We start from the raw sequence: 22,302 nt of genomic DNA, 5'->3' as shown, positions 1-22,302 counted from the left end.
ATATTTTAAGTTGTCTCAGCATGGGGTGAATTTCCTCAGTGCACTCAGTGTGTGTTAAATTAATTAGTCTCCCCTTTTTTGCAAACTCTCAGACGTGCAGTACTGTACCCAATGTTTTGATTACAATTAATGTACAACTGAGGAACCAATCAAAATGCACTTGTAATAATGCTGCTGAATCACTTGTTAATCTTCCAAATGAACATGTAACTGGTATAAGCAACATGATTGGCTGATATACAGTGTCAAAATAGAACTGCTTTTGCAGCTTCCAGTACAGCAGGGAGGTTGCTACAGAGCTGTGGCATCTGTTATAAACAGACAACTTCAACCACAGAGATGGCGATGCTGAGACTCCACTGATGTTAACTTTTATGTCTTTGACTTTATCTAGAGAACTATGGGGGACATCTGCGATATAAGCTAATATGTAGTTCGTAAGTGTATCAAACCGGCCATTGTTGTATTATTTTTTTTTTATTCGTTCACGAGATGTGGGCGTCGCTGGCAAGGCCAGCATTTATTGCCCATCCCTAATTGCCCTCGAGAAGGTGGTGGTGAGCCGCCTTCTTGAACCGCTGCAGTCCGTGTGGTGACGGTTTTCCCACAGTGCTGTTAGGAAGGGAGTTCCAGGATTTTGACCCAGCGACGATGAAGGAACGGCGATATATTTCCAAGTCGGGATGGTGTGTGACTTGGAGGGGAACGTGCAGGTGGTGTTGTTCCCATGTGCCTGCTGCTCTTGTCCTTCTAGGTGGTAGAGGTCGCGGGTTTGGGAGGTGCTGTCGAAGAAGCCTTGGCGAGTTGCTGCAGTGCATCCTGTGGATGGTGCACACTGCAGCCACAGTGCGCCGGTGGTGGAGGGAGTGAATGTTTAGGGTGATGGATGGGGTGCCAATCAAGCGGGCTGCTTTATCTTGGATGGTGTCGAGCTTCTTGAGTGTTGTTGGAGCTGCACTCATCCAGGCAAGTGGAGAGTATTCCATCACACTCCTGACTTGTGCCTTGTAGATGGTGGAAAGGCTTTGGGGAGTCAGGAGGTGAGTCACTCGAAGCAGAACACCCAGCCTCTGACCTGCTCTCGTAGCCACAGTATTTATATGGCTGGTCCAGTTCAGTTTCTGGTCAATGGTGACCCCCAGGATGTTGATGGTGGGGGATTCGGCGATGGTAATGCCGTTGAATGTCAAGGGGAGGTGGTTAGACTTTCTCTTGTTGGAGATGGTCATTGCCTGGCACTTATCTGGCGCGAATGTTACTTGCCACTTATGAGCCCAAGCCTGGATGTTGTCCAGGTCTTGCTGCATGCGGACTCGGACTGCTTCATTATCTGAGGGGTTGCGAATGGAACTGAACACTGTGCAGTCATCAGCGAACATCCCCATTTCTGACCTTATGATGGAGGGAAGGTCATTGATGAAGCAGCTGAAGATGGTTGGGCCTAGGACACTGCCCTGAGGAACTCCTGCAGCAATGCCCTGGGGCTGAGATGATTGGCCTCCAACAACCACTACCATCTTCCTTTGTGCTAGGTATGACTCCAGCCACTGGAGAGTTTTCCCCCTGATTCCCATGGACTTCAAGCAGGGCCAACTCATTCATTACTTCTCCCACTGAACGAGAACAGCAGCATAACAGGACTGCCCAATTTCATTGCATTGCTGGATTTCCCCAAGTGCTGAGCATTCATGGCATCCATGTGGCCATCCAGATCCCTAGACACAATCCGTTTGCTGGATCATGCAGGTCAATGCCTGTTTCACAGGCAGCAGTTGACAATGTTTTCATTTTCTATGCCACACTTATTTGAAAAAGAAGGCAGTCTGCCAGCATAGCTGTTCAAGGACCACAGCTGCCTTTGCAAGAAATGATTAATGACCCCGTTGCGCTGTTGTATGACCTTATTGACAGAGAGTGCCAAGATCAGCTGTGATCTAGTTGAATGGCGGAACAGGCTTCAGGGGCTGAATGGTCGACTCTTGTTCCTATGTCCCTGTGAGAAGGAGTTATTAGGAAATCTCAACATGGCTTCTGGAAAAGAATCTCCGGTCTTACCAACCTGCTTGAATTGTTTTGAGGAAGTTACGAAGTTGGTGGATGTCAGAACTCTGGTTGACATTGTATATTTTGATTTTCAAAAAAGCCTTTGACCAGCTGCTGCACAAAGTCCACTAAATGAGGTTGGTGGGCAGATTTTGGGTTGGATAAGGAACTGGTTGCATTCTTGTGGACAGAATGTAGATATTAAAGGTTGATTACCAGTGCCATGAGACCATTACAAAAGTAAATAGTGTTGAGAAGTATTGCCGGGATAATTAAATACAAAATGTGAAATCTCTATATAACACCTTGGTCAGGCATCACCTAAAATACTGTGTTCAGTTTTGCCACCCTCTCATATCGAAGCCCTGGAAAGGGTTCAGAATAGGGTCACTAGATTGGTACCTAACTTAAAGCCCAGCATTACCACTGTAGGCTTAGAGAGCTGGGGCTTTTTACTCTTTTAAAAACTCTTTAATTTGTCCTGCAATAAGTATCATTCTTAGTCTGAGTGTGGGCAGGCAACCAATTGCGAAGCATTTGACAATGCTGCTCTTAAATATAATTTTCTGAGGTGCTCCAGAATGATGTGCATTGGCTTTCCCTCGAATTTTTCCTTGCCTCAACCTTGTTGCCCATGTTGTACTGTTAACTTAATGCTGAAGTTTTGTGAGAAAATCATGTTTTTCTTGCTTTTGGTTAAAGATTGTTAAAAGCATCAACAAAACTGTGTCTGCGAAATTGTCAACCTTCAGCTAAAAATTGCTTATGAGACACCATGGGGGTAATTTTAACCCCCAAAAACGGGTGGGGAGGGGGTATGTGGGGGGTAAAAATAGTGGATTTTTGGAGCGGGACCGCATCCCGGCTCCAACGCGCCCACTTTCGGGTTTGACCCAGGCTTCTTTGGATATGCTCGTGCAACAGACACCCGGAAGTCCGGTCCCCTCTTAAAGCTGGCAGGCCGATTCACGTCAGGTGAAAACAGGCGGAAGGGCCGGATCCATGAGGTGAGTGCCTTTATTGCGTTGTTTATGGGCCCAGAGGAGCAGGAGTGCTTCATTCAGGCCCAACAAGCTCACCTGGCATGATCGGACCCCGCAATCAGCCGACCACCCCCACCCCCGCCTGATGTGGAATCCACCCCCCTCTTCTCTCCCCCCCAATGCTGGACACCCTCCTCCCTGATGCTGTACACCCCCCCCCCCCCCACCGATGCTGGACACCCTCCTCTCCCCCCTCCCTGATGCTGGACAACCCCCCTCCCCGATGCTGGACACTCCCCCCATCAATGCTTGTCATCCCCCCTCCCCGATGCTAGACACCCCTCCAATGCTGGACACTCCCTACTCCCCAATGCTGGAACAACCCCCCGATGCTGGACACCCCCAGATGGTGGACCCCCTGATCTTCTCCAAGGCCCACCCGATGTCATATCCATCCCCCCACCCCAGCGATTTCTTCCAGGGCCCACGATATCTCCCTCCTTACCCCCCTCCAATTCGCGGCTCCTTTCACCTCCGACAGGCAACCAGCCTGCCAGTCTGGCTGCCTGGCGCATTTGGCTTCTGGGTTCCCCTTGCGATTATTTACGGACGCGCTGGGTTCCCGGCTCTGACCTAAAATCATGCCCCCATGTCTCCACTATTATCTAATGTTTTTAGTGCATGGTAGCATGAGAAACCGTTAGTTGCCTGTTTCTGTATTGTTGTGGAATGTGAAGGAGTCAACAGATTGATTGATGTGCGGGCCCTAAAAAGCAGGAATGGTGGGGGGGTGTGCTGAAGGTCCTGCGTGAACTAATGGGTGGTTGTAACATATATATCAAGACTTGAAGGGTACTAGTTAGAATATTCTTGGAGCAACTGGACAGCTCAATAGCACAGGATCATTCGGGTCTGATCACCCCGGGAGCCTTGTTTTTTTAGCCAGGTTGTTTTGATATTGTAACTCTTAATAAAACCTTTATACTTTGAACAAACCACCTGCAAGTCTTTTTGATTAAAGACCAAACCATAAACAGAACTTACAGGTACTAGAAAGGCTAGCTGTACTTAAAATAGATAAGTCACCTGGTCCAGATGGGATGCACCCTAAGATGCGGTGATCCGGGACAGAATTAACAGTCACTTAGACAAGTGTGGATTGATTAGGGAAAGCCAGCACGGATTTGTTAAAGGCAAATTGTGTTTAGCCAACTTGATAGGGTTTTTTGATGAGGTAACAGAGAGGGTAGATGAGGGCAATGCAGTTGATGTGGTGTATATGGATTTTCAAAAAGCGTTTGATAAAGTGCCACATAGTAGGCTTGCTATTAAGATTGCTGCCCATGGAATAAAGGGGGCAATAGCAATGTGGATACAGAATTGGATAAATGACAGGAAACAGAGAGTAGTGGTGAGCAGTTGTTTTTCGGACTGGAGGGAAGTGTGCATTGGTGTTCCCCAGGGGTTGGTGCTGGGACCTCTGCTTTTCTTGATATGTATTAATGACTTGGACTTGGGAGCACAGAGCACAATTTCAAAATTTGCAGATGATGCAAAACTTGGAAGGGTAGTGAACAGTGAAGAGGATAGTGATAGACTTCAAGAGGATATAGACAATCTGGTGGCATGGGCGGACATGTGGCAGATGAAATTTAACGCGGAAAAATGCGAGGTGATACATTTCGATAAGAAAAATGAGGAGAGGCAATATAAACTAGAGGGCACAATTCTAAGAATGGTGGAGGAACAGAGAGATCTGGGGGTATATGTGCATAAATCATTGAAGGTGGCAGGGCAAGTTGAGAAAGTGGTTAAAAAGCATACGGGGTCCTGGGCTTTATAAATAGAGGCACAGAGTACAAAAGCAAGAAAGTCATGATGAACCTTTATAAAACACTGGTTTGGCCACAACTGGAGTATTGTGTCCGGTTCTGGGCACTGCACTTTAGGAAGGATGTGAAGGCTATAGAGAGGGTGCAGAGGAGATTTACTAGAATGTGGATAGACTGGAGAAGCTGGGATTGTTCTCCTTGGAACAGAGAAGGTTGAGCAGAGATTTGATCGAGGTGTTCAAAATCATGAAAGGTCTGGACAGAGTAGATAGAGAGAAACTGTTCCCATTGGCGGAAGGGTCAAGAACAAGAGGGCATAGATTTAAGGTGATTGACAAAAGAACCAAAGGTGACATGAGGAAAAACTTTTTTACACAGCGAGTGGTTAGGATCTGGAATGCACTGCCCGAGGGAGTGGTGGAGGCAGATTCAATCATGGCCTTCAAAAGAGAACTGGATAGTACTTTAAATGAAAAAATGTGCAGGGCCACGGGGAAAGGACAAGGGAGTGGGACTAGCTGGATTGCTCATGCATAGAGCCGGCACAGACTTGATGGGCCGAATGGCCTCCTTCCGTGCTGTTACCTTTCAATGATTCTATTCTATGAAAATATTAGTGTAAAGCAACAGAATCTTACTGTGATTTGGTTATACCATCTGACTTTAGATGGACTACTCAAATGCATCACAACAAGCTGAGGCATATCCTTTTAAAATTTGATCAGGGCGAAGAAAATTTAAAATATGTATCCCTTAAACTCAAATAAAGCTACCAATTGAACATGCATTCAAACAAAATCCATAGGTTACATATGTTTGAATTGAATGGGTTGGCCCTTTCCTCTGATAGCTGTTGCAGGTGTAACATTTAGTCTGGGGCTACTGTGTATAAGAACAAGATCGGCAATGTTCTGTGAATGACTCTGGTTTTTAATCTTGTATGTACCATGATAGAAAGAAAGAAACAGGTAACACGATGCATCATTGATAGAAATGCTTCATATTTGTCATACTGACTAGTATTTTTAATAAACACAAATGTTGGACTAAAGTCCCATATTTGAATGAAGTATTGTAATTAGTGTTACATTTCTGCATCTATTCTACCTTTTTTCCTCTAGATTTTTCAGCTTCCATATTTTTGATTACTCTCATAGGTGAGTCCTAACTCCCTATGTCTTCAAGAATCTCCTAGGTAAGCTTTTGGTAAAGCGTCCAGAATAAGGAACAGAACAATCTTTCTGTTGATTGTTCTAGCTATTGGACATTATCTTGTCTTCACAAGATTCTCCTCTCACCTTTGAAAGCATAGAGCATCACATCAATCCTCATTTTATATTTAAACTATTAAGCAGATGTATTAAACAAATCACAAACAAAAGAATATATAACAGCAATATAATGCATATTGACAATAGAAATTCTATTATCCAACTTCTCAAAAGGAAAATAATAAAAGGATGCAATCTATATACTGAACTATTCTTTTTCAGCTAACTTTCAAATGTGCAGTTCTTTTCTTGTAATCATTTCTAATCATGGGAGCCAGCTAATCTACCTTATCTTTTCGTGAACATTTAAATCGGCTCAAATAAACTACAATCAGTGCAAGCAAGAATGAGGAGAGGCAAAATAAACTAAATAGTGCAATTTTAAAGGGGGTGCAGGAACAGAGAGACCTGGGGGTGCACATACACAAATAATTGAAGGTGGCAGGACAAGTTGAGAAGGCTGTTTTAAAAAAAAGCATATGGGATCCTGGGCTTTATTAATAGAGGCATAGAGTACAAAAGCAAGGAAGTTATGCTATACCTTCATAAAACACTGGTTAGGCCTCAGCTGGAGTATTGTATTCAATTCTGCGCACCGCACTTTAGGAAGGATGTCAAGGCCTTAGAGAGGGTGGAGAAGAGATTTACTAGAATGGTACCAGGGATGAGGGACTTCAGTTATGTAAAGAGACTGAAGAAGCTGGGGTTGTACTGCTTAGAACAGAGAAGGTTATGGGGAGATTTGATAGAGGTGTTCAAGATCATGAACAGTTTTGATAGAGTAAATAAGGAGAAATTGTTTCCAGTGGCAGAAGGGTCGGTAACTAGAGGACAGAGATTTAAGGTGATTGGCAAAAGAGCCAGAGGCGACATGAGGAAACATTTTTTTTACACAGCGAGTTGTGATGATCTGGAATGCGCTGCCTGAAAGGATGGTAGAAGCAGATTCAGTAGTAACTTTCTAAAGGGAATTGGATAATTATTTGAAGGGAAAAAATTAGAGGGCTATGGGGAAAGAGACTAATTGGATAGCTCTTTCAAGAGCCGGCACAGGCACGATGGGCCGAATGGCCTTCCCCTGTGCTGTATCTACTATGATTATGACTATGACTAACTCTTCTCTGCTAATACAGCTTGAGGAATTGTACCAACCACTTAAATACCCTTTGAATGGCTGCCAAGACTTGTTGGAATTAAATAACTAACATTCAGATTTGAATGTAGTTGCATTATGTGGTTTAGGTCCTCTCCCTGTAACCTTTGGAACAAACCAACACATTTTGCAGTATGGGTATTAATTTAGGATGGAACAATCAAGAGCTTTTGAACTCCTTATGTATTGTGACTAAAATTAAAGGAATACCTTGAGACTAAAAAAGATAGAACTGCTTAATTTTTATCACAATTACGTTAAGATACTGACATTTTTAGAAACTAGTTACGTAAAGCACTGGAATTTCTGTTTGCATGTCAAAAAGGTAATTACTTTTTTTTTAATGGACACTCTTGATTAGTCAGGAGTAATGTCCTAATGCATAATAATAAGCAAATCATTTTCCGAGGGATATAATTACAGTAAAAAATATTCTCAGTAAGTTATTATTTGTAATTAAGCGCTTTACAAATGCATTCTGGCCTCTTTGGCTGTGACCTTGGGATTGACGCTGGAGGAGAGATTTATTGCTGTGCAAATAGTGCCATAATAAACTCTGTACCAAAAAATACTTCTGGATAGAATGCATTAATTATGGAATCATTAACCAACATGAAATAATTTATTTTTGATGAAGATTAAAAGTTGTATTTTACTACACAGTAAGAATAAACCTTCTTCATTTGTATTTTGCTTTCAGATACTAAGTGTAATCCCAACATGATGAGCTTTTTTGAGCAGACATTTCCCAGCACTGACTTTGACAACGACACCGTAAGCACAACCGATGCATTAGATGCGGGATTGAAGTGGGATAGCCAGAGCATTGCAGGATTGGCCTTATTCCTTATTTGCATCTTATATTTGAGGTAATCACGAATATTGGTCTCTTCAGTATTTTATTACCATTGTACTACAGTTATGCTCATACTTTAATTATACTGTGCGATTATACTGCCACTTTTGTGTCATTTTAGAGACAAAAGCAGCAGTGCAACCTAGTAGTCAGACTGACCTTATGAGGAACAAAGGAGTAGGCCATTTAGCCCCTCAAGCTTGTTCTGCCATTCAATTAGATCATGGCTGATCTGTATCCCAACTACATTAACCTGCCTTGGCTCCATATCCCTTAATACCCTAACTTAATAAAAATCTATCAATCTCAGTTTTGAAATTTTCAATTGACCTAGCCTCGACAGCAACTTGGGGGAGAGAGTTCCAGATTTCCACTACTCTTTGTGGGAAGAATCGTTTCCTGACATCACCCCTGAAAGGCCTAGCTCTAATTTTAAGGTTATTGTTCTGGACTCCCCCGCTAGAGGAAATAGTTTCTGCCTATCTACCCTATCAAATCCTTTAATCATCTTAAACACCTCAATTAGATCATTCCTTAATCTTCTATATTCAAGGGAATACAAGCCTAATCTATGCAACCTGTCCTCATAATTTAACCCTTTTAGCCCTGATATCATTCTGGTGAATCTGCGCTGTATCCACTCCAAGGCCAATATATCCTTCCAGAGATGTGGTGCCCAGGACTGTACCCGGTACTCCAGATGTGGTTTAGAACTTTGTATAACTGTAGCAAAACTTGCACCCCTTTGTATTCAAGCCCCCTTGAGATAAAGGCTAAAATTACATTAGTCTTTTAAATTATTTTTTGTACCTGTTCCACTAGTTTTTAGTGATTTCTGTACATTGACCCCTAAATCTCTCTGTTCCTCCATAGTTCCTAACTTCTCACTGTTGCACTTCAGCTTACTGAACTGAAGCCAAAAGGTGTGACCAACCTCCAGGTGGTAATCTCTCACCACTTAGATTTTGCAGCAAATGTAGTATAAATCCAGCCTGCAGCAAACAATTTTTAACATTAGGAGAGAGTTCACACTCTTAACTGCAGAATTTTAAAATGGAATACAGCACATTTGTGGAAGCATGTGTGACCAGACTTCCATTCTTACTGGGAAGACGATGAGGTGCGATGGCCCGATAACTTTGACTTTTGACTTAGCAGCACACTCCACAGGTAACAGTCTCAGACCAATATCTATAGTGTAACCCAGGAGGTGATAATGAATCTGTACAGGACACTGGAATGGCCACACCTTGACTACTGTGTACAATTCTGGTCGCCGTGTTACTGCAAGGAAAAGGGTAACCAAACTGATCACACGCTTAAGAGGAGAGCTTCATAAGCCTGACATTGTTTGTTTTGGAGAAGAGAAGACTCAGGGGAGATGTTAGTCAAGTATTCAAGATTCTTAAAGGAATAGATAAATTGAACCCCAATCACATGTCTGTGATTGCCAGAAACTGTAGAATCAGAGCATAAGGGCTCATGCTTAGAAGAGGGAAGATGAGTAGACAGTTCAGATTTAAGTCTTTTATGCAGATAGTAATGAATGTGTGGAACAGACTGCCCAGGAAGGCAGACAGTGTGGAAAAAAATTAAAGGAAGATTGGAGAGATAGCAAGGATTGAGAGTTATGGGGCTGGCTAGGGGGACTGCATTATTTTCCAATCCTGCACTTTCCTATGTTCCTAAGCCCCTATTGATGTATTTTAGAGTCACAGTTTATTAAAACTGAGTACCATTGATTTTTAAACTAATTCTATTGACGTTACGTTTTGTCAGCATTAGGAAGTCCAGCTGCACACAAAGGCATAGCCACTCCATCAATAATGCAGATGCTGGATCTTTGGAAAGCGTTTCAATAGCGGAAGGCTGTGAAGAAGTGCATCGCTTTCAGGACAATGAAAAGGAAGGGGTTCATTACAGCTACTCTTTTTTCCACTTCATACTTTTTCTGGCCTCCATGTATGTTATGATGACACTAACTAACTGGCATAGGTAAGAGGAAAAATAATAGCATTGCAGAACCATCATGAGGCATGATCTTAACAGTTAAATATGTTCATATGTTTGTAAAATGTAGGCCCCAAAATTTCGGGAGTCCGGGAGGGTATAGGACAGGTGAATCGCCCATGGGAGGGGGCACAATTTGGGATAGAACCTGGATGACTCTTTCACCCGCCTAACCCCCGTTTTTCTAGGACTGCTTTGGAGGTATGTCTGGGGAGTTCTCGGCCTACCCCAGGAATTACACTCTCAGTGAGCTCAGTGGAAGCCACACCAGTTGACAGCTGGCATGAGTTTGATAGTCAGCCTTAGGAAGGCCCCAAACGTTGTCCAGGCATAGGTGATCGATCCCAAAAGAGTTTAATTACCTTAAAAATCAACGAAAACATTTCCCTTCACAGAAAAGAAAAAATAATGGGGCACTTTCTCTTTGGGAGCATAAGGGCACTTACTCCGTCATCAGAACGGCATGATGCTGCTTTTTTCAAATTTTTCAAGCGACAGTCAGGGTGGGCACCTCTGTTGCACTGTACAGGTGTGGGCTCCCCATCCATTATGTGATTTGGGGTGGATTCCATGTCTTTGGTTTCAGGCGTATGGAAGTCCCGCTCTGCTGCATTTCCAGTTGCAGAGCAGGGACACCAGAATTCCAGCCCATACTTTCTATTTTCCTTCTGGAGGTTCTGAATCCCAATTTTATATTTATTGATATTCTCTGAATGGATTAATGTCCACTAACTTGAATATGATTTCATCTTTAGAAACCAAGTTCATTGATCATTAGATCATTGACTGATAGATTTTCATTTCTCACTGACAGCTATATGGGATTGCAACTTACAATTTTCTGCCCCTAGATGTCTCCTGTTCACTTACAAGTGACTCTAATATCTTTGTAATTGGCATACAATGACTTAATAAATACAATCCAAATGTTTTTCATTGTAACAAACTTGATCTCTTTAAAAGAAAGTTAAATTTTGCAATTTACAACAGAGCAGATCTTTTTAAATTAGTTCATGTGAATACTTTTTACTGATTCATAACTAGAAATCCAAAACCAAGATTCCTACTAAGGCTTAAGAATTAAAACTCAAAATGTCAGGACATCATATTTAAGGGTAGAAATTACAATTGACAACAATGGCTGACAAACACTTAAAGCATCTGTTTGACATTTCTCTGTCTGCTTTTTAATAGAGGTATCCACTCTAGCACCAAGACTGCAAACTTCCACCTCCATAACATCACCCGTCTCCGCCCCTGCCTCAGCTCATCTGCTGCTGAAACCCTCATCCATGACTTTTTTACCTCTATACTTGACTATTCCAGTGATCTCCTGGCTGACCTCACATCTTCCCTCCTCCATAAGCTTAAGCTCATCCAAATCTCTGCTGCCCATACCCTAACTCGCACCAAGTCCCGTTCACCCATCACCCCTGTGCTCACTGACCTACATTGGCTCCCAGTCCGGCAAGACCTCAATTTTAAATTCTCATCCTTGTTTTCAAATCTCTCCATGGCCTAGCCCCTCCCTATCTCTGTAACCTCCTCCAGCCCTACAACCCTTCGAGATCTTTTCGCTCCTCCAATTCTGGCCTCTTGCACATCCCCGATTTTAATCGCTCCACCATTGGCAGCTCTGCCTTCAGCTGCTTAGGTCCTAAGCTCTGGAACCTCCCTAAACCTCTCTGCCTCTCTACCTTTCTCTCTTCCTTTAAGATGCTCCTTTAAACCTACATTTTTGACCAAGCTTTTGGTCACTTGTCTAATATCTCTTTATGTGGCTCGGTGTCAAGTTTTGTTTGATAACACTTCTCTGAAGTGTCTTGGGACGCTTTACTACGTTAAAGTATAAATGCAAGTTGTCGTTGTTGTTATTATGCAAACATATCTGGAATTAAGAAAATCTACCACCATGGATATTGGAATTTTTATCCTGACATACCATTTACCCATCAATTACTTGTTGTAGACCAGGTAGTAAACAAGGCTGGTTATAAACACTTCCAAAAGGATTATGGCACAGATAGTGGGAGGACTGCCTTTATATTCCAAGGAGGTGTTCACAACCTCCATCGGCAGGATTTCGAATGTAACACCTTCAAAACCTTTGTGACAAGCATTCTTCAAAGAGCAGTTCTTTTTGGAAACATTTTCTTTTCCAACATTCCATTTTTGCTTGCATGTATCATTGATAGGAATTAATCTGGAAATGACTGTGAACCATGTTCTCTTACAAATGTTCAAAGTGTTCATATCAACTTCTTTTCTGCTACTTTAAAGGAGGCATTAATTGATTCAAAATAAATGACATGTGGAGTTAAACATATAGCATTAATAGATGCAAGAGAAAGAAGTAGGGTACAAATGATACATGGACCGATTTTCAAGGTATTCGCCCAGCGGGAACAGGGCAGTAGTGAGCTAAAAGGGACAATGCACCAGTTACCATTCCATTCCTGCTACCAATACAGCTGTCACCATTTCCGACCAGCCAGAGCACCCACCTGTTTCAGGTGGGAGCCTACTATTAATATATAAATTGGGGTCCTACATCTGGTTGGTACTAGGTGCTGAGTGGCTTAACCAGCAGTCCAGAGGAACCGCTGCAGGCCACTCCAGAAACAGGTAAGTAAAAGTTTTGAGCATAATTGTTATGAGGCCAGGAGGAACATGAAATCAATATCAGCCTCAAAGTGTGAAATAGATGAGTAGTGAGTTATTTAAAGAGACACAGGAGAAAATGTTAATGGCAATAGACATAAAGCAGCTAAAGGAGGTGATAATAATCATAATCCCATTGGGTTCAGAATGAGATAAATTGGAAAGATAAAGAACTTAAGAAAAGAAAGGATTAAAGGAGACATGGGCAGTGATTTTGACTTTGGGCAGACATCAGACGGGTGACGGGCGGTGCAGTCTGGCCAGCTGCCTGATGTCCTCGGCTAGAGACCCCAGCCATTTTGATGAACCAGTGCTCACAGGCGGCGGGTTGGGTGGGTGGGGGGGGGGGGGGGGGTCAGAATTTCATATGCTCCACTGATGGAGATTGTTTGGGGGGCCAGGAGGTGCATTCATGCCTGGCCCCACAAAATTCATTTACAAAACTTTTATTTACCTCTTTCTGGTGCAGCCTGCAGCAATCCCTTTAAGAACCACTGGTTAGGCCGCTCAATATCTAGTACCAGTGGGCATAGCAATATGGGGCACGCTTCGCCCATTGGTGCCTCAAAATTCCGTTGGGATCCTACAACTGTCATAGGACTCCGATTTGCATATTAAAAATAGACTCCCATCTGAAACAGGTGAATGCCACCAGTTTGGAATGGCAGAGGTTCTGTCTGGAGTGCGAACAGAGCAGTAAGTAGTGCACAGCCATTTTCGACCCGCTACCACCCCGTTCCTGCTAGGCAGAGGCTCTGAAAATGGGCCATTTATAAAAAAAAAGTGAAATGTAGGGCCAGAGGGGTAATTTTCAACCTCGCCACCTGAGTAGTAACCTGGCAGAGCACATCGACCATCCATGGAACAAAAATCAGGCCAGTTCTACAACGGGCCAACAATTCACTCCTCCAGGTTTCCGCCCAGGCAACAAAGTTGAAAATTACCCCCAGACAGTCTAATGAGAGACAATTTGAACTTTTGTAGATTATTTGTGACAGGCTTCCAAATAGCTATGCTAGCTTCAATGCAATAAATTGATGAGTGTTATAAAAGTATTAAGGAAGAATATAAATATTATCTTGATGATATATGTGGTAAAAAGGTAACTCACTCTTCAGAGCTCTGACCTGTTTTTTGAATTGCCTCCACAGTGCTTAGCAATTTCTATAACATGTGGTCATTTTTAACATATGATTAGTAAAATTATATTGCTACAAATTCATTCAGAATTTCCAAAATGATATAGGAGACAAATGGTACCGTGGCATGTGTTCCAAAAAATACCTTTCATCGTGACACTGCTGAAGTTACTGCTGTAGTGGCCCCAGTCTTTCAAGATCATGTAATATCTTTGTATATTGATGATCAGGGAATGTACAACCACAATTGTCTATTCTTACACACTGAGCCTGCAGTAATGAAATTAAAAAGTCTTCCTGCAGGAAAGATTCCAAAATTTAGTTTTTCCTCTATGTCTTGTTAATGGATTACAAAAAAAGTCCCTGAGTTTACATTGTGGAATACTGGCCTACCTGTTTGTCTAAAATTCTTCTTTCCTCTATTTTAGTAGAGGTGATAACTGCTTTATTTTAAATAGAATAATGCCTCTGCTAAAATAGCAGAATTTCAGTGTTAAGCAATTGTACGCAATTATCCCATAAAATAAGCTCAGGGCCATACTTTATGGATCACGGATTTTAAAAAAAATTCTCATTTTAATTTAGTTGGATTGTAGTGATAAAAACCTTTATTTTTTGATCTTGTTCTAGAAATTTAAGGTAATTGATAGTAGCTTTCTTGCATTCCATATACAGTCATAGTCCTGATTTTAAAAGCATATCAAGCAGTTGGATTGCAGTATGGATGAAGATTGCCTCCAGCTGGGTCTGCAGTTCCCTTTACATCTGGACACTTTTGGCTCCTCTGGTTCTTTCCAAGCAAGATGATTTTGAAGAACATATAAACTAAGAATGAAGTGAAGTAGGAGATAACAGCTTGGAAAAGGAGTTCATTTTCCTAACCCTGAGATACTTCCTGAATCATATCAGAGTAAATAACAATTTTACGCTAATCTAAATGAAATGTGCATTTTCAATCTATGTTATTAATCTATGTGGCCAAAGAATTTGTGCCCATTGTTAACGAAGAATAATTGCAGTGGCTAATAATTTAACCATGGGTAACCAGCCAGTTGGACAGCTGACGGAAATCAGGTGATCCTCATTTGTGAGGCCCAGTGAGGTAGCAATAAATATACCAGCACTGACACATACAGTTTATAAGATCGTTCTAAGAGAATACAGAAAATTATAAACCAAATACGGAAAGTGTGAAAAAGGTCACATAGATTGATAATTGTATTTACTCATTATGGCCATTACTAGCTCTGGGGTTCTTATTACCAACTCTAGCTTTGTTCAGGACTGCAATAATCCCCTCAGGGTCTGTAATAACCATAATGCCTCCTGAAATGATGTTATTGTTATCCAATATATAATGCAATAAAATATAAAGACTATTATTAGTCATTCCAATGCTTTTAGATCATTGAATAGCAATATTGTTATAACTTACTCATTATTCCATGTCATCATCATAAAAATACTTGAATTTAACTATAAATATTGTAAAAAAATTATGCCAATATAGTCTGTTCATAATGTCCTATAAATTTAAAATTGACAGATGCAATAGTAAGTTGCAACACTGTTACATGTATTGTTAATAGCCATAGTCAGAATATTTTTCTGATTTCTGCTTTGATTAGGATCAGCGGTGAAAGTACAAATTAGGAATGCTTGTGATTTCGATGTTTAATGTTGTCCAGCTCTCAATATATCTATGGAAGTACATAACAGCTAGAATATTATAGGCATTATTTACTAAACCCTATTGCTTATTGTATGTTCTGGGAAAGTAGAACACTGGAGCTGATATTGTTACAATTCCTATTGTACTACAATATATTAGGAACATAAGAACAGGAGTAGGCCATTCAGCCCCTTGTGCCTGCTCCGCCATTTGATAAGATCATGGCTGATCTGTGATCTAACTCCATATACCCGCCTTTGGCCCATATCCCTTAATACCTTTGATTGCCAAAAAGCTATCTATCTCAGATTTAAATTCAGCAATTGAGCTAGTATCAATTGCCGTTTGCGGAAGAGAGTTCCAAACTTCTACCACCCTTTGTATGTAGAAATGTTTTCTAATCTCACTCCTGAAAGGTCTGGCTCTAATTTTTAGACTGTGCCCCCTACTCCTAGAATCCCCAACCAGCGGAAATAGTTTCTTTCTATCCACCCTATCCGTTCCCCTTAATATCTTATAAACTTTGATCAGATCACCCCTTAACCTTCGAAACTCCAGAGAATACAACCCCAATTTGTGTAATCTCTCCTCGTAACTTAACCCTTGAAGTCCGGGTATCATTCTAGTAAACCTATGCTGCACTCCCTCCAAGGCCAATATGTCCTTCCGAAGGTGCGGTGCCCAGAACTGCTCACAGTACTCCAGGTGCGGTCTAACCAGGGTTTTGTATAGCTGCAGCATAACTTCTGCCCCCTTGTACTCTCGTCCTCTAGATATAAAGGCCAGCATTCCATTAGCCTTATTGATTATTTTCTGCACCTGTTCATGACACTTCAGTGATCTATGTACCTGAACCCCTAGATCCCTTTGGACATCCACTGTTTTTAACTTTTTACCATTTAGAAAGTACCCTGTTCTATCCTTTTTTGATCCAAAGTGGATGACCTCACATTTGTCTACATTGAATTCCATTTGCCGCAGTTTTGCCCATTCACCTAATCTGTCAATATCGCTTTGTAATTTTATGTTTTCATCTACACTGCTTACAATGCCACCAATCTTTGTGTCATCGGCAAACTTAGATATGAGACTTTCTATGCCTTCATCTAAGTCGTTAATAAATATTGTGAATAATTGAGGCCCCAAGACAGATCCCTGCGGGGCTCCACTAGTCACATCCTGCCAATGTGAGTACCTACCCATTATCCCTACTCTCTGTCGCCTTTCGCTCAGCCAACTTCCTAACCAAGTCCGTACTTATCCCTCGATTCCAACGGCTTCTATCTTAGCTAACAGTCTCTTATGTGGGACCTTATCAAATGCCTTCTGGAAGTCCATATAAATAACATCCATTGACATTCCCCTGTCCACTACTTTAATCACCTCTTCAAAAAATTCAATCAGGTTTGTCAGGCACGACCTACCTTTCACAAATCCATGCTGGCTCTCTCTGATTAACTGAAGATTCTCGAGGTGTTCAGTCACCCTATCTTTAATTATAGACTCCAGCATTTTCCCCACAACAGATGTTAGGCTAACTGGTCTATCATTCCCTGGTTTCCCTCTCTCTCCTTTCTTAAAAAGCGGAGTGACATGTGCAATTTTCCAATCCAATATTGGAATGTCTTGTGGCAAAACTGCAGAGCTTACAAAGCAAAAGATTCTCTTACAGTACAACTTAAAGAGCAGGTGCACAATAACCTCTCTGCCAGTCGTGCTTTTCATTCTTGGGATGTGGGTGTCACTGGCAGGAGTGGCATTTATTGTCCATCGCTAGTCGCCATGAGAAGATGGTGGTGAGCTTTCTTCTTGAATCGCTGCAGTCCATATGGTGAAGGTGCTCTCACAATGCTGTTAGGTAGGGAGTTCCAGGATTTTGACCCAGTGACAATAAAGAAACGGCGATATATGTCAGCATGGTATGTGACTTGGACGGGAATTTGGAGGTGATGGTGCTCCTATGCATCTGCTGCCCATGTCCTTCTGGATGCTGGAAATCATGGGTTTGGGAGGTGCTGTCGAAGAAGCCTTGCCACGTTGCTGAAATGCATTCTGTAAATAGTGCTCACCAGTGGTGGAGGGGTAGATATTTGGGCTAATGGATGGGGTGCTCATGAAGTGCTTTGTCCTGGATGATGTCAAGCTTCTTGAGTTTTGTTGCAGGCAAGTGCAGAGTTTCCATCACACTCCTGATTTGTGCCTTGTAGGTGGTGGAGAGATAGGTGGTGGAGAGATTTTGGGGAGTCAGGAGTTGAGCTACTCACTGCAGAATACCCAGCCTCTGATGTACTCTAGTAGCCACCACATTTACGTGGCTGGTTCAGTTGAGTTTCAGGTCAATGGTGACCCCTAGGATTTTGTATGTGTGGAACTCGGCAATAGTAATGCCATTGAATGCCAAGGGGAAGTGGTTAGGCTCTCTCCTGTTGGAGATGGTCATTACCTGGCACTTTTTTCACTTATCAGCCCAAGCTTGGATGTTGGCCAGGTCTTCCTGTATGTGGGCATGGACTGCTTCATTATCTGAATAATTGCAAATGGAGTTGAACACTTTGCAAACATCAGTGAACAGCCCTACTTCTGATCTTATGATAGTGTGAAGGTCATTGGCTGGTAAAGTGAGTGTGAGATAAGTGAATTGCCATCCGCTCCTTTAGGAAGGGCCAATGACACATACCACTTACAAAAGATCTTGCTGTGACAAGAACTTGTAGATGTCATGGACGGTAAAAGGTTTCCAGCACCACGTCACCACAAAAGATCTCAAGGGAAGATAGAATATTCAGTGAATTGCTGAAGTCCTAACTCACCAATATAAATATTTGTATGTTCAAAAAAGAAAACATGGGGCAGACAGATCTTAGTGGGATAAATTTTTGTTATGAATTTCCTTATGACAGCAAGCAGTTGCCAAAAGCAAATTGCCACTTGACGTAAGGATAAAAAGCTACATATCACGTTAAAATAACAAAAGTTGTTTCTGTTTTTCTACAAAGGAAAGAAAGATGTTGATTGGGAATGGAAATGTCAAACTGATTCACTAGAAGGTGGTATAATTGTAGCATGTAGAACCATAGATTCATAGATTGATACAGCACAGAAGGAGACCATTCGGCCCATCGTGCCTGTGCCGGCTCTTTGAAAGAGCTATTCAATTAGTCCCACTCCCCTGCTCTTTCCCCATTTCCCCATTGCCCTGCAAATTTTTCCCCTTCAAGTATTTGTCCATTTCCCTTTTGAAAGTTATTAATGAATCTGCTTCCACCACCCTTTCAGGCAGTGCATTCCAGATCATAACAACTCGCTGCATAATTTTTTTTTCCTCATCTCTTCTCTGGTTCTTTTGCCAATTATCATAAATCTGTGTCCTCTGGTTACCGACCCTTCTGCCATCGGAAACAGTTTCTCCTCATTTACTCTTCATGATTTTGAACACCTCTATCAAATCTCCCCTGAACCTTTTCTGCTCTAAGGAGAACAACCGCAGTTTCTATTGTCTCTCCACGTAACTGAAGTCCCTCATCCCTGGTACCATTGTAGTAAATCTCCTCTGCACCCTCTCTAGGGCCTTTACATCCTTCCTAAAGTAGTGACACTTAACCAGGGGCCCAACCAGTGTTTTATAAAGGTTTAGCATAACTTCCTTGCATTTGTACTCTATGCCTCTATTTATAAAGCCAAAGATCCCATATGCCTTTTTATCAGCCTTCTCAACTTGTCCTGTCACCTTCAAAGACTTATGTATGTGCACCCCCAGGTCTCTCTGTTCCTGCATCCCCTTTAAAATTGCACCATTTGGTTTATATTGCCTCTCCTCATTCTTACTACTAAAATGAATCACTTCTCTGTGTTAAATTTCATCTGCCATGTGTCTGCCATTTCACCAGTCTGTCTATATCCTCCTGAAGTCTATTACTATCCTCCTCAATGTTTACTACATTTCTGAGTTTTGTGTCATCTGCAAACTTTGAAATTATGTCCTGTATATCCACGTCCAGGTCATTAATATATATCAAAAACAGCATTGGTCCTAATACTGACCTCTGGGGGACACCACTGTATACTTCCTTCCAGTCTGAAAAACAACTTTTCACCGCAACTCTCTGCTTTCTGTCCCTTAGCTAATTTTGTATCCGCACTGCGAATGCCCCTTTAATCCCATAGGCTTCAATTTAACTAACAAGTCTATTATGTAGTACTTTATCAAATGCCTTTTGAAAATCCATGTACACAACATCAACCGAACTACCCTCATCAATCCTCTCCGTTACTTCATCAAAGGACTCAATCAAGTTAGTCAAACACGATTTTCCTTTAACAAATCCATGCTTGCTTTCATTTATTAACTCATATTTTTCCAAGTGCCAATTAATTTTGTCCAAGATCATTGGGCTCGAATTTAGCAGGCCTGCGGGTTCCCAGCGGGTGGTCCTCCGGGAGCGTGGTCAACACGCTCGGCGAAATTAGTGGGTTGCCCGCGTGATCGTAGCAGGCAACACACTAATAGGAATCAATTACCTGCTCCTCCGGGGTCCACGCTGCTGGTCTGCGCGTCGGGCGGGCTGCGCATGCGCAGTACAATCTGTCAGCTGGAGGCTCTCTAGTTAAAGGGGCAGTCCTCCACTGACAGATGCTGCAACCAATGGAACAAATTGCAGCATGGAGCAGCCCAGGGGGAAGGCTGCTCCCAGTTTAATGATGCCTCACCCCAGGTATCATCAGATGGGGTGAGGAGGAGGGGGAGGACACAGATCTTCCCCCCGGTGGGCGGGAGGAAGCGGCCTGCCTCTGCCACCAAGAAGGCCTGGCTCGAGGTGGCAGAGGGGGTCACCTGCGCCACCAACATATCGCCCACCTGCATACAGTGCAGGAGGCGCTGCAATGACCGCAGTAGGTCAGCCACAGTGAGAACACAAAGTCTTTCCCCTACACTCCGTCTGCCACAACACTGCCCCCACCCCACATCTCCTTCGGCACCGCCAACACTACTCTGTCACATCACCCCTCATATCCACTCAAACCCCATCCTCATCTTACCTCCACCTACTCACCTCGCCAGTACTCATCCTGCCACTAACACGCAACCTAATCCTCATACAATCTCATTGCTTCATCCCATACTCACCCTCTCGTGCATCTCCCTCACGGCCAGCCTCACTCAACCTGCCACCACCTGTGCTGCAGCCACAGGGCATGCATCACATATGTGCAGTAGGCAGCGTAAGGCAAACGTGTCGTGAGCATGAAGGGGGTGCACAAGGGTGTCTGAGGGTTTGTCCTGGGTGTTACCTATATTGAATTTCAGAGCAACAAACAGCACACATTATATTGACACCACCACTGCCATGTCTCCGCGAATCCTGTCCGTTGTGTCCAATAATGCCCGCTCCTGGGTATCACTATGAGGACCCACCACTGATGCCACCCATCGTGTTACTGCAGAGTAGGTGCAGGTGTATTTGCAGGGCTCTTCCGCGCAGACGACTGAGAGACATCGGCGGTGTAGCCGGCTGCATCCTGGAAGGATGCGGAGGAGAAGTTGTGCAGGGCAGTGGTGACTTTGATAGCGACAGGTAAGCAGTTGGTGCTGGGGCCAGCCAGGAGCAGCTCGGCATGAAAGAGCCTGCAGATCTCCACGACTACATGTCGAGCGAATCTGCGCCTCCGTGTGCACTGCTGCTCGGAGAGGTCCGGGGAGCTGCGCCTCGGTCTGTGGACCCTGTGGTGAGGGTAGTGCCCTCTGCGATGCGTCTCTCCCTGCGGTAGCCCTCCCTCCTGCTGTGCAGGTGGGCGTGCAACAACACCGTGTTGGGGGGCTCCACGTCTCTGCGGCGGACGGCGTGGACTGCGAGGCTGCTGGGGCTGGTCATGCTGTTCGTCCTCCGAGGGTGTCCACGCACCACCCATCTGGCAGGTGTTGGTCTGAGGGGTTGTGCAGGGTAGGTGGGTGGTTCCTCGCACTAGGGCTGCGGTTTCGTGTCGGTCTGTCCTCTGGCTTGGCGGGGGGTTGTGGAGGGCAGGGGTTGCCCTATGTGACGCGGTAGCCTCCTGCGTGGGTGAGGGCTCTCCCCCGTGGAGTGCACCTTGGCACCTGCCACAGGCTGCTGGCTGCAACATGCCTGGTTGGAGAGAGACTGTTTCCCCCAGTGTGTGAAACTCACTGCCTTGAACCTAAAATCCCACACTTCCTCTTTTGACAGCTGCTTCAGCTCATTAACTGACCTCAACAAGCAAGGTAAGTACTCTCAAGTGGAACCCCGCTGGCTTTAATTGCCTGCGGGATTCCCACCAGCGGGGCTTGCGCGCGCAGCCCCGCACGTCAGCGCGGTACCCGGAAGTGGCCGGGATTTTGGCGCGATCCGGTCACGTGACCGGATATCGGGATTTTCGGGGCCCCCCCGCTGGAAACCCGCAAGTAACCCGACGCGAAAATCGAGCCCCTTGTCTCTAAAACTTTCCCCACCACCGCCATTAGGCTGACTGGCCTGTAGTTGCCGGGATTATCCCTCTTCCCTTTTTTGAACAGCGGTGTAACATTTGCAATCCTCCAGTCCTCTGGCACCACTCCCATATCTGAGGAGGATTGGAAGATTGTGGCCAGAGCCTCTGCAATTTTCACCCTTATTTCCCTCAGTAACCTTGGATGAATCCCATCCAGACCAGGTGACATTTCCACTTTGAG

At 43.6% G+C, this 22,302-nt stretch overlaps 1 protein-coding gene across 1 annotated transcript in view; it reads left to right on the top strand.

Annotated features, from left to right (window-relative positions):
• Window positions 1-15,313, top strand: part of LOC137306674 (serine incorporator 1-like) — a 78,024-nt gene extending 62,711 nt beyond the window's left edge. Inside the window, exons 7-9 of the mRNA XM_067976021.1 lie at window positions 7,983-8,151; window positions 9,918-10,133; window positions 14,624-15,313. Coding sequence (XP_067832122.1) covers window positions 7,983-8,151; window positions 9,918-10,133; window positions 14,624-14,777 — 539 coding nt within the window. The 3' untranslated portion in view covers window positions 14,778-15,313. The remainder of the gene's footprint in view (window positions 1-7,982; window positions 8,152-9,917; window positions 10,134-14,623) is intronic.
• Window positions 15,314-22,302: the final 6,989 nt, after the last annotated feature.

This window comes from Heptranchias perlo, chromosome 3, assembly GCF_035084215.1.
Source record: "Heptranchias perlo isolate sHepPer1 chromosome 3, sHepPer1.hap1, whole genome shotgun sequence".
NCBI lineage: Eukaryota > Metazoa > Chordata > Chondrichthyes > Hexanchiformes > Hexanchidae > Heptranchias > Heptranchias perlo.
This window is presented reverse-complemented; position numbering and strand designations above follow the sequence as displayed.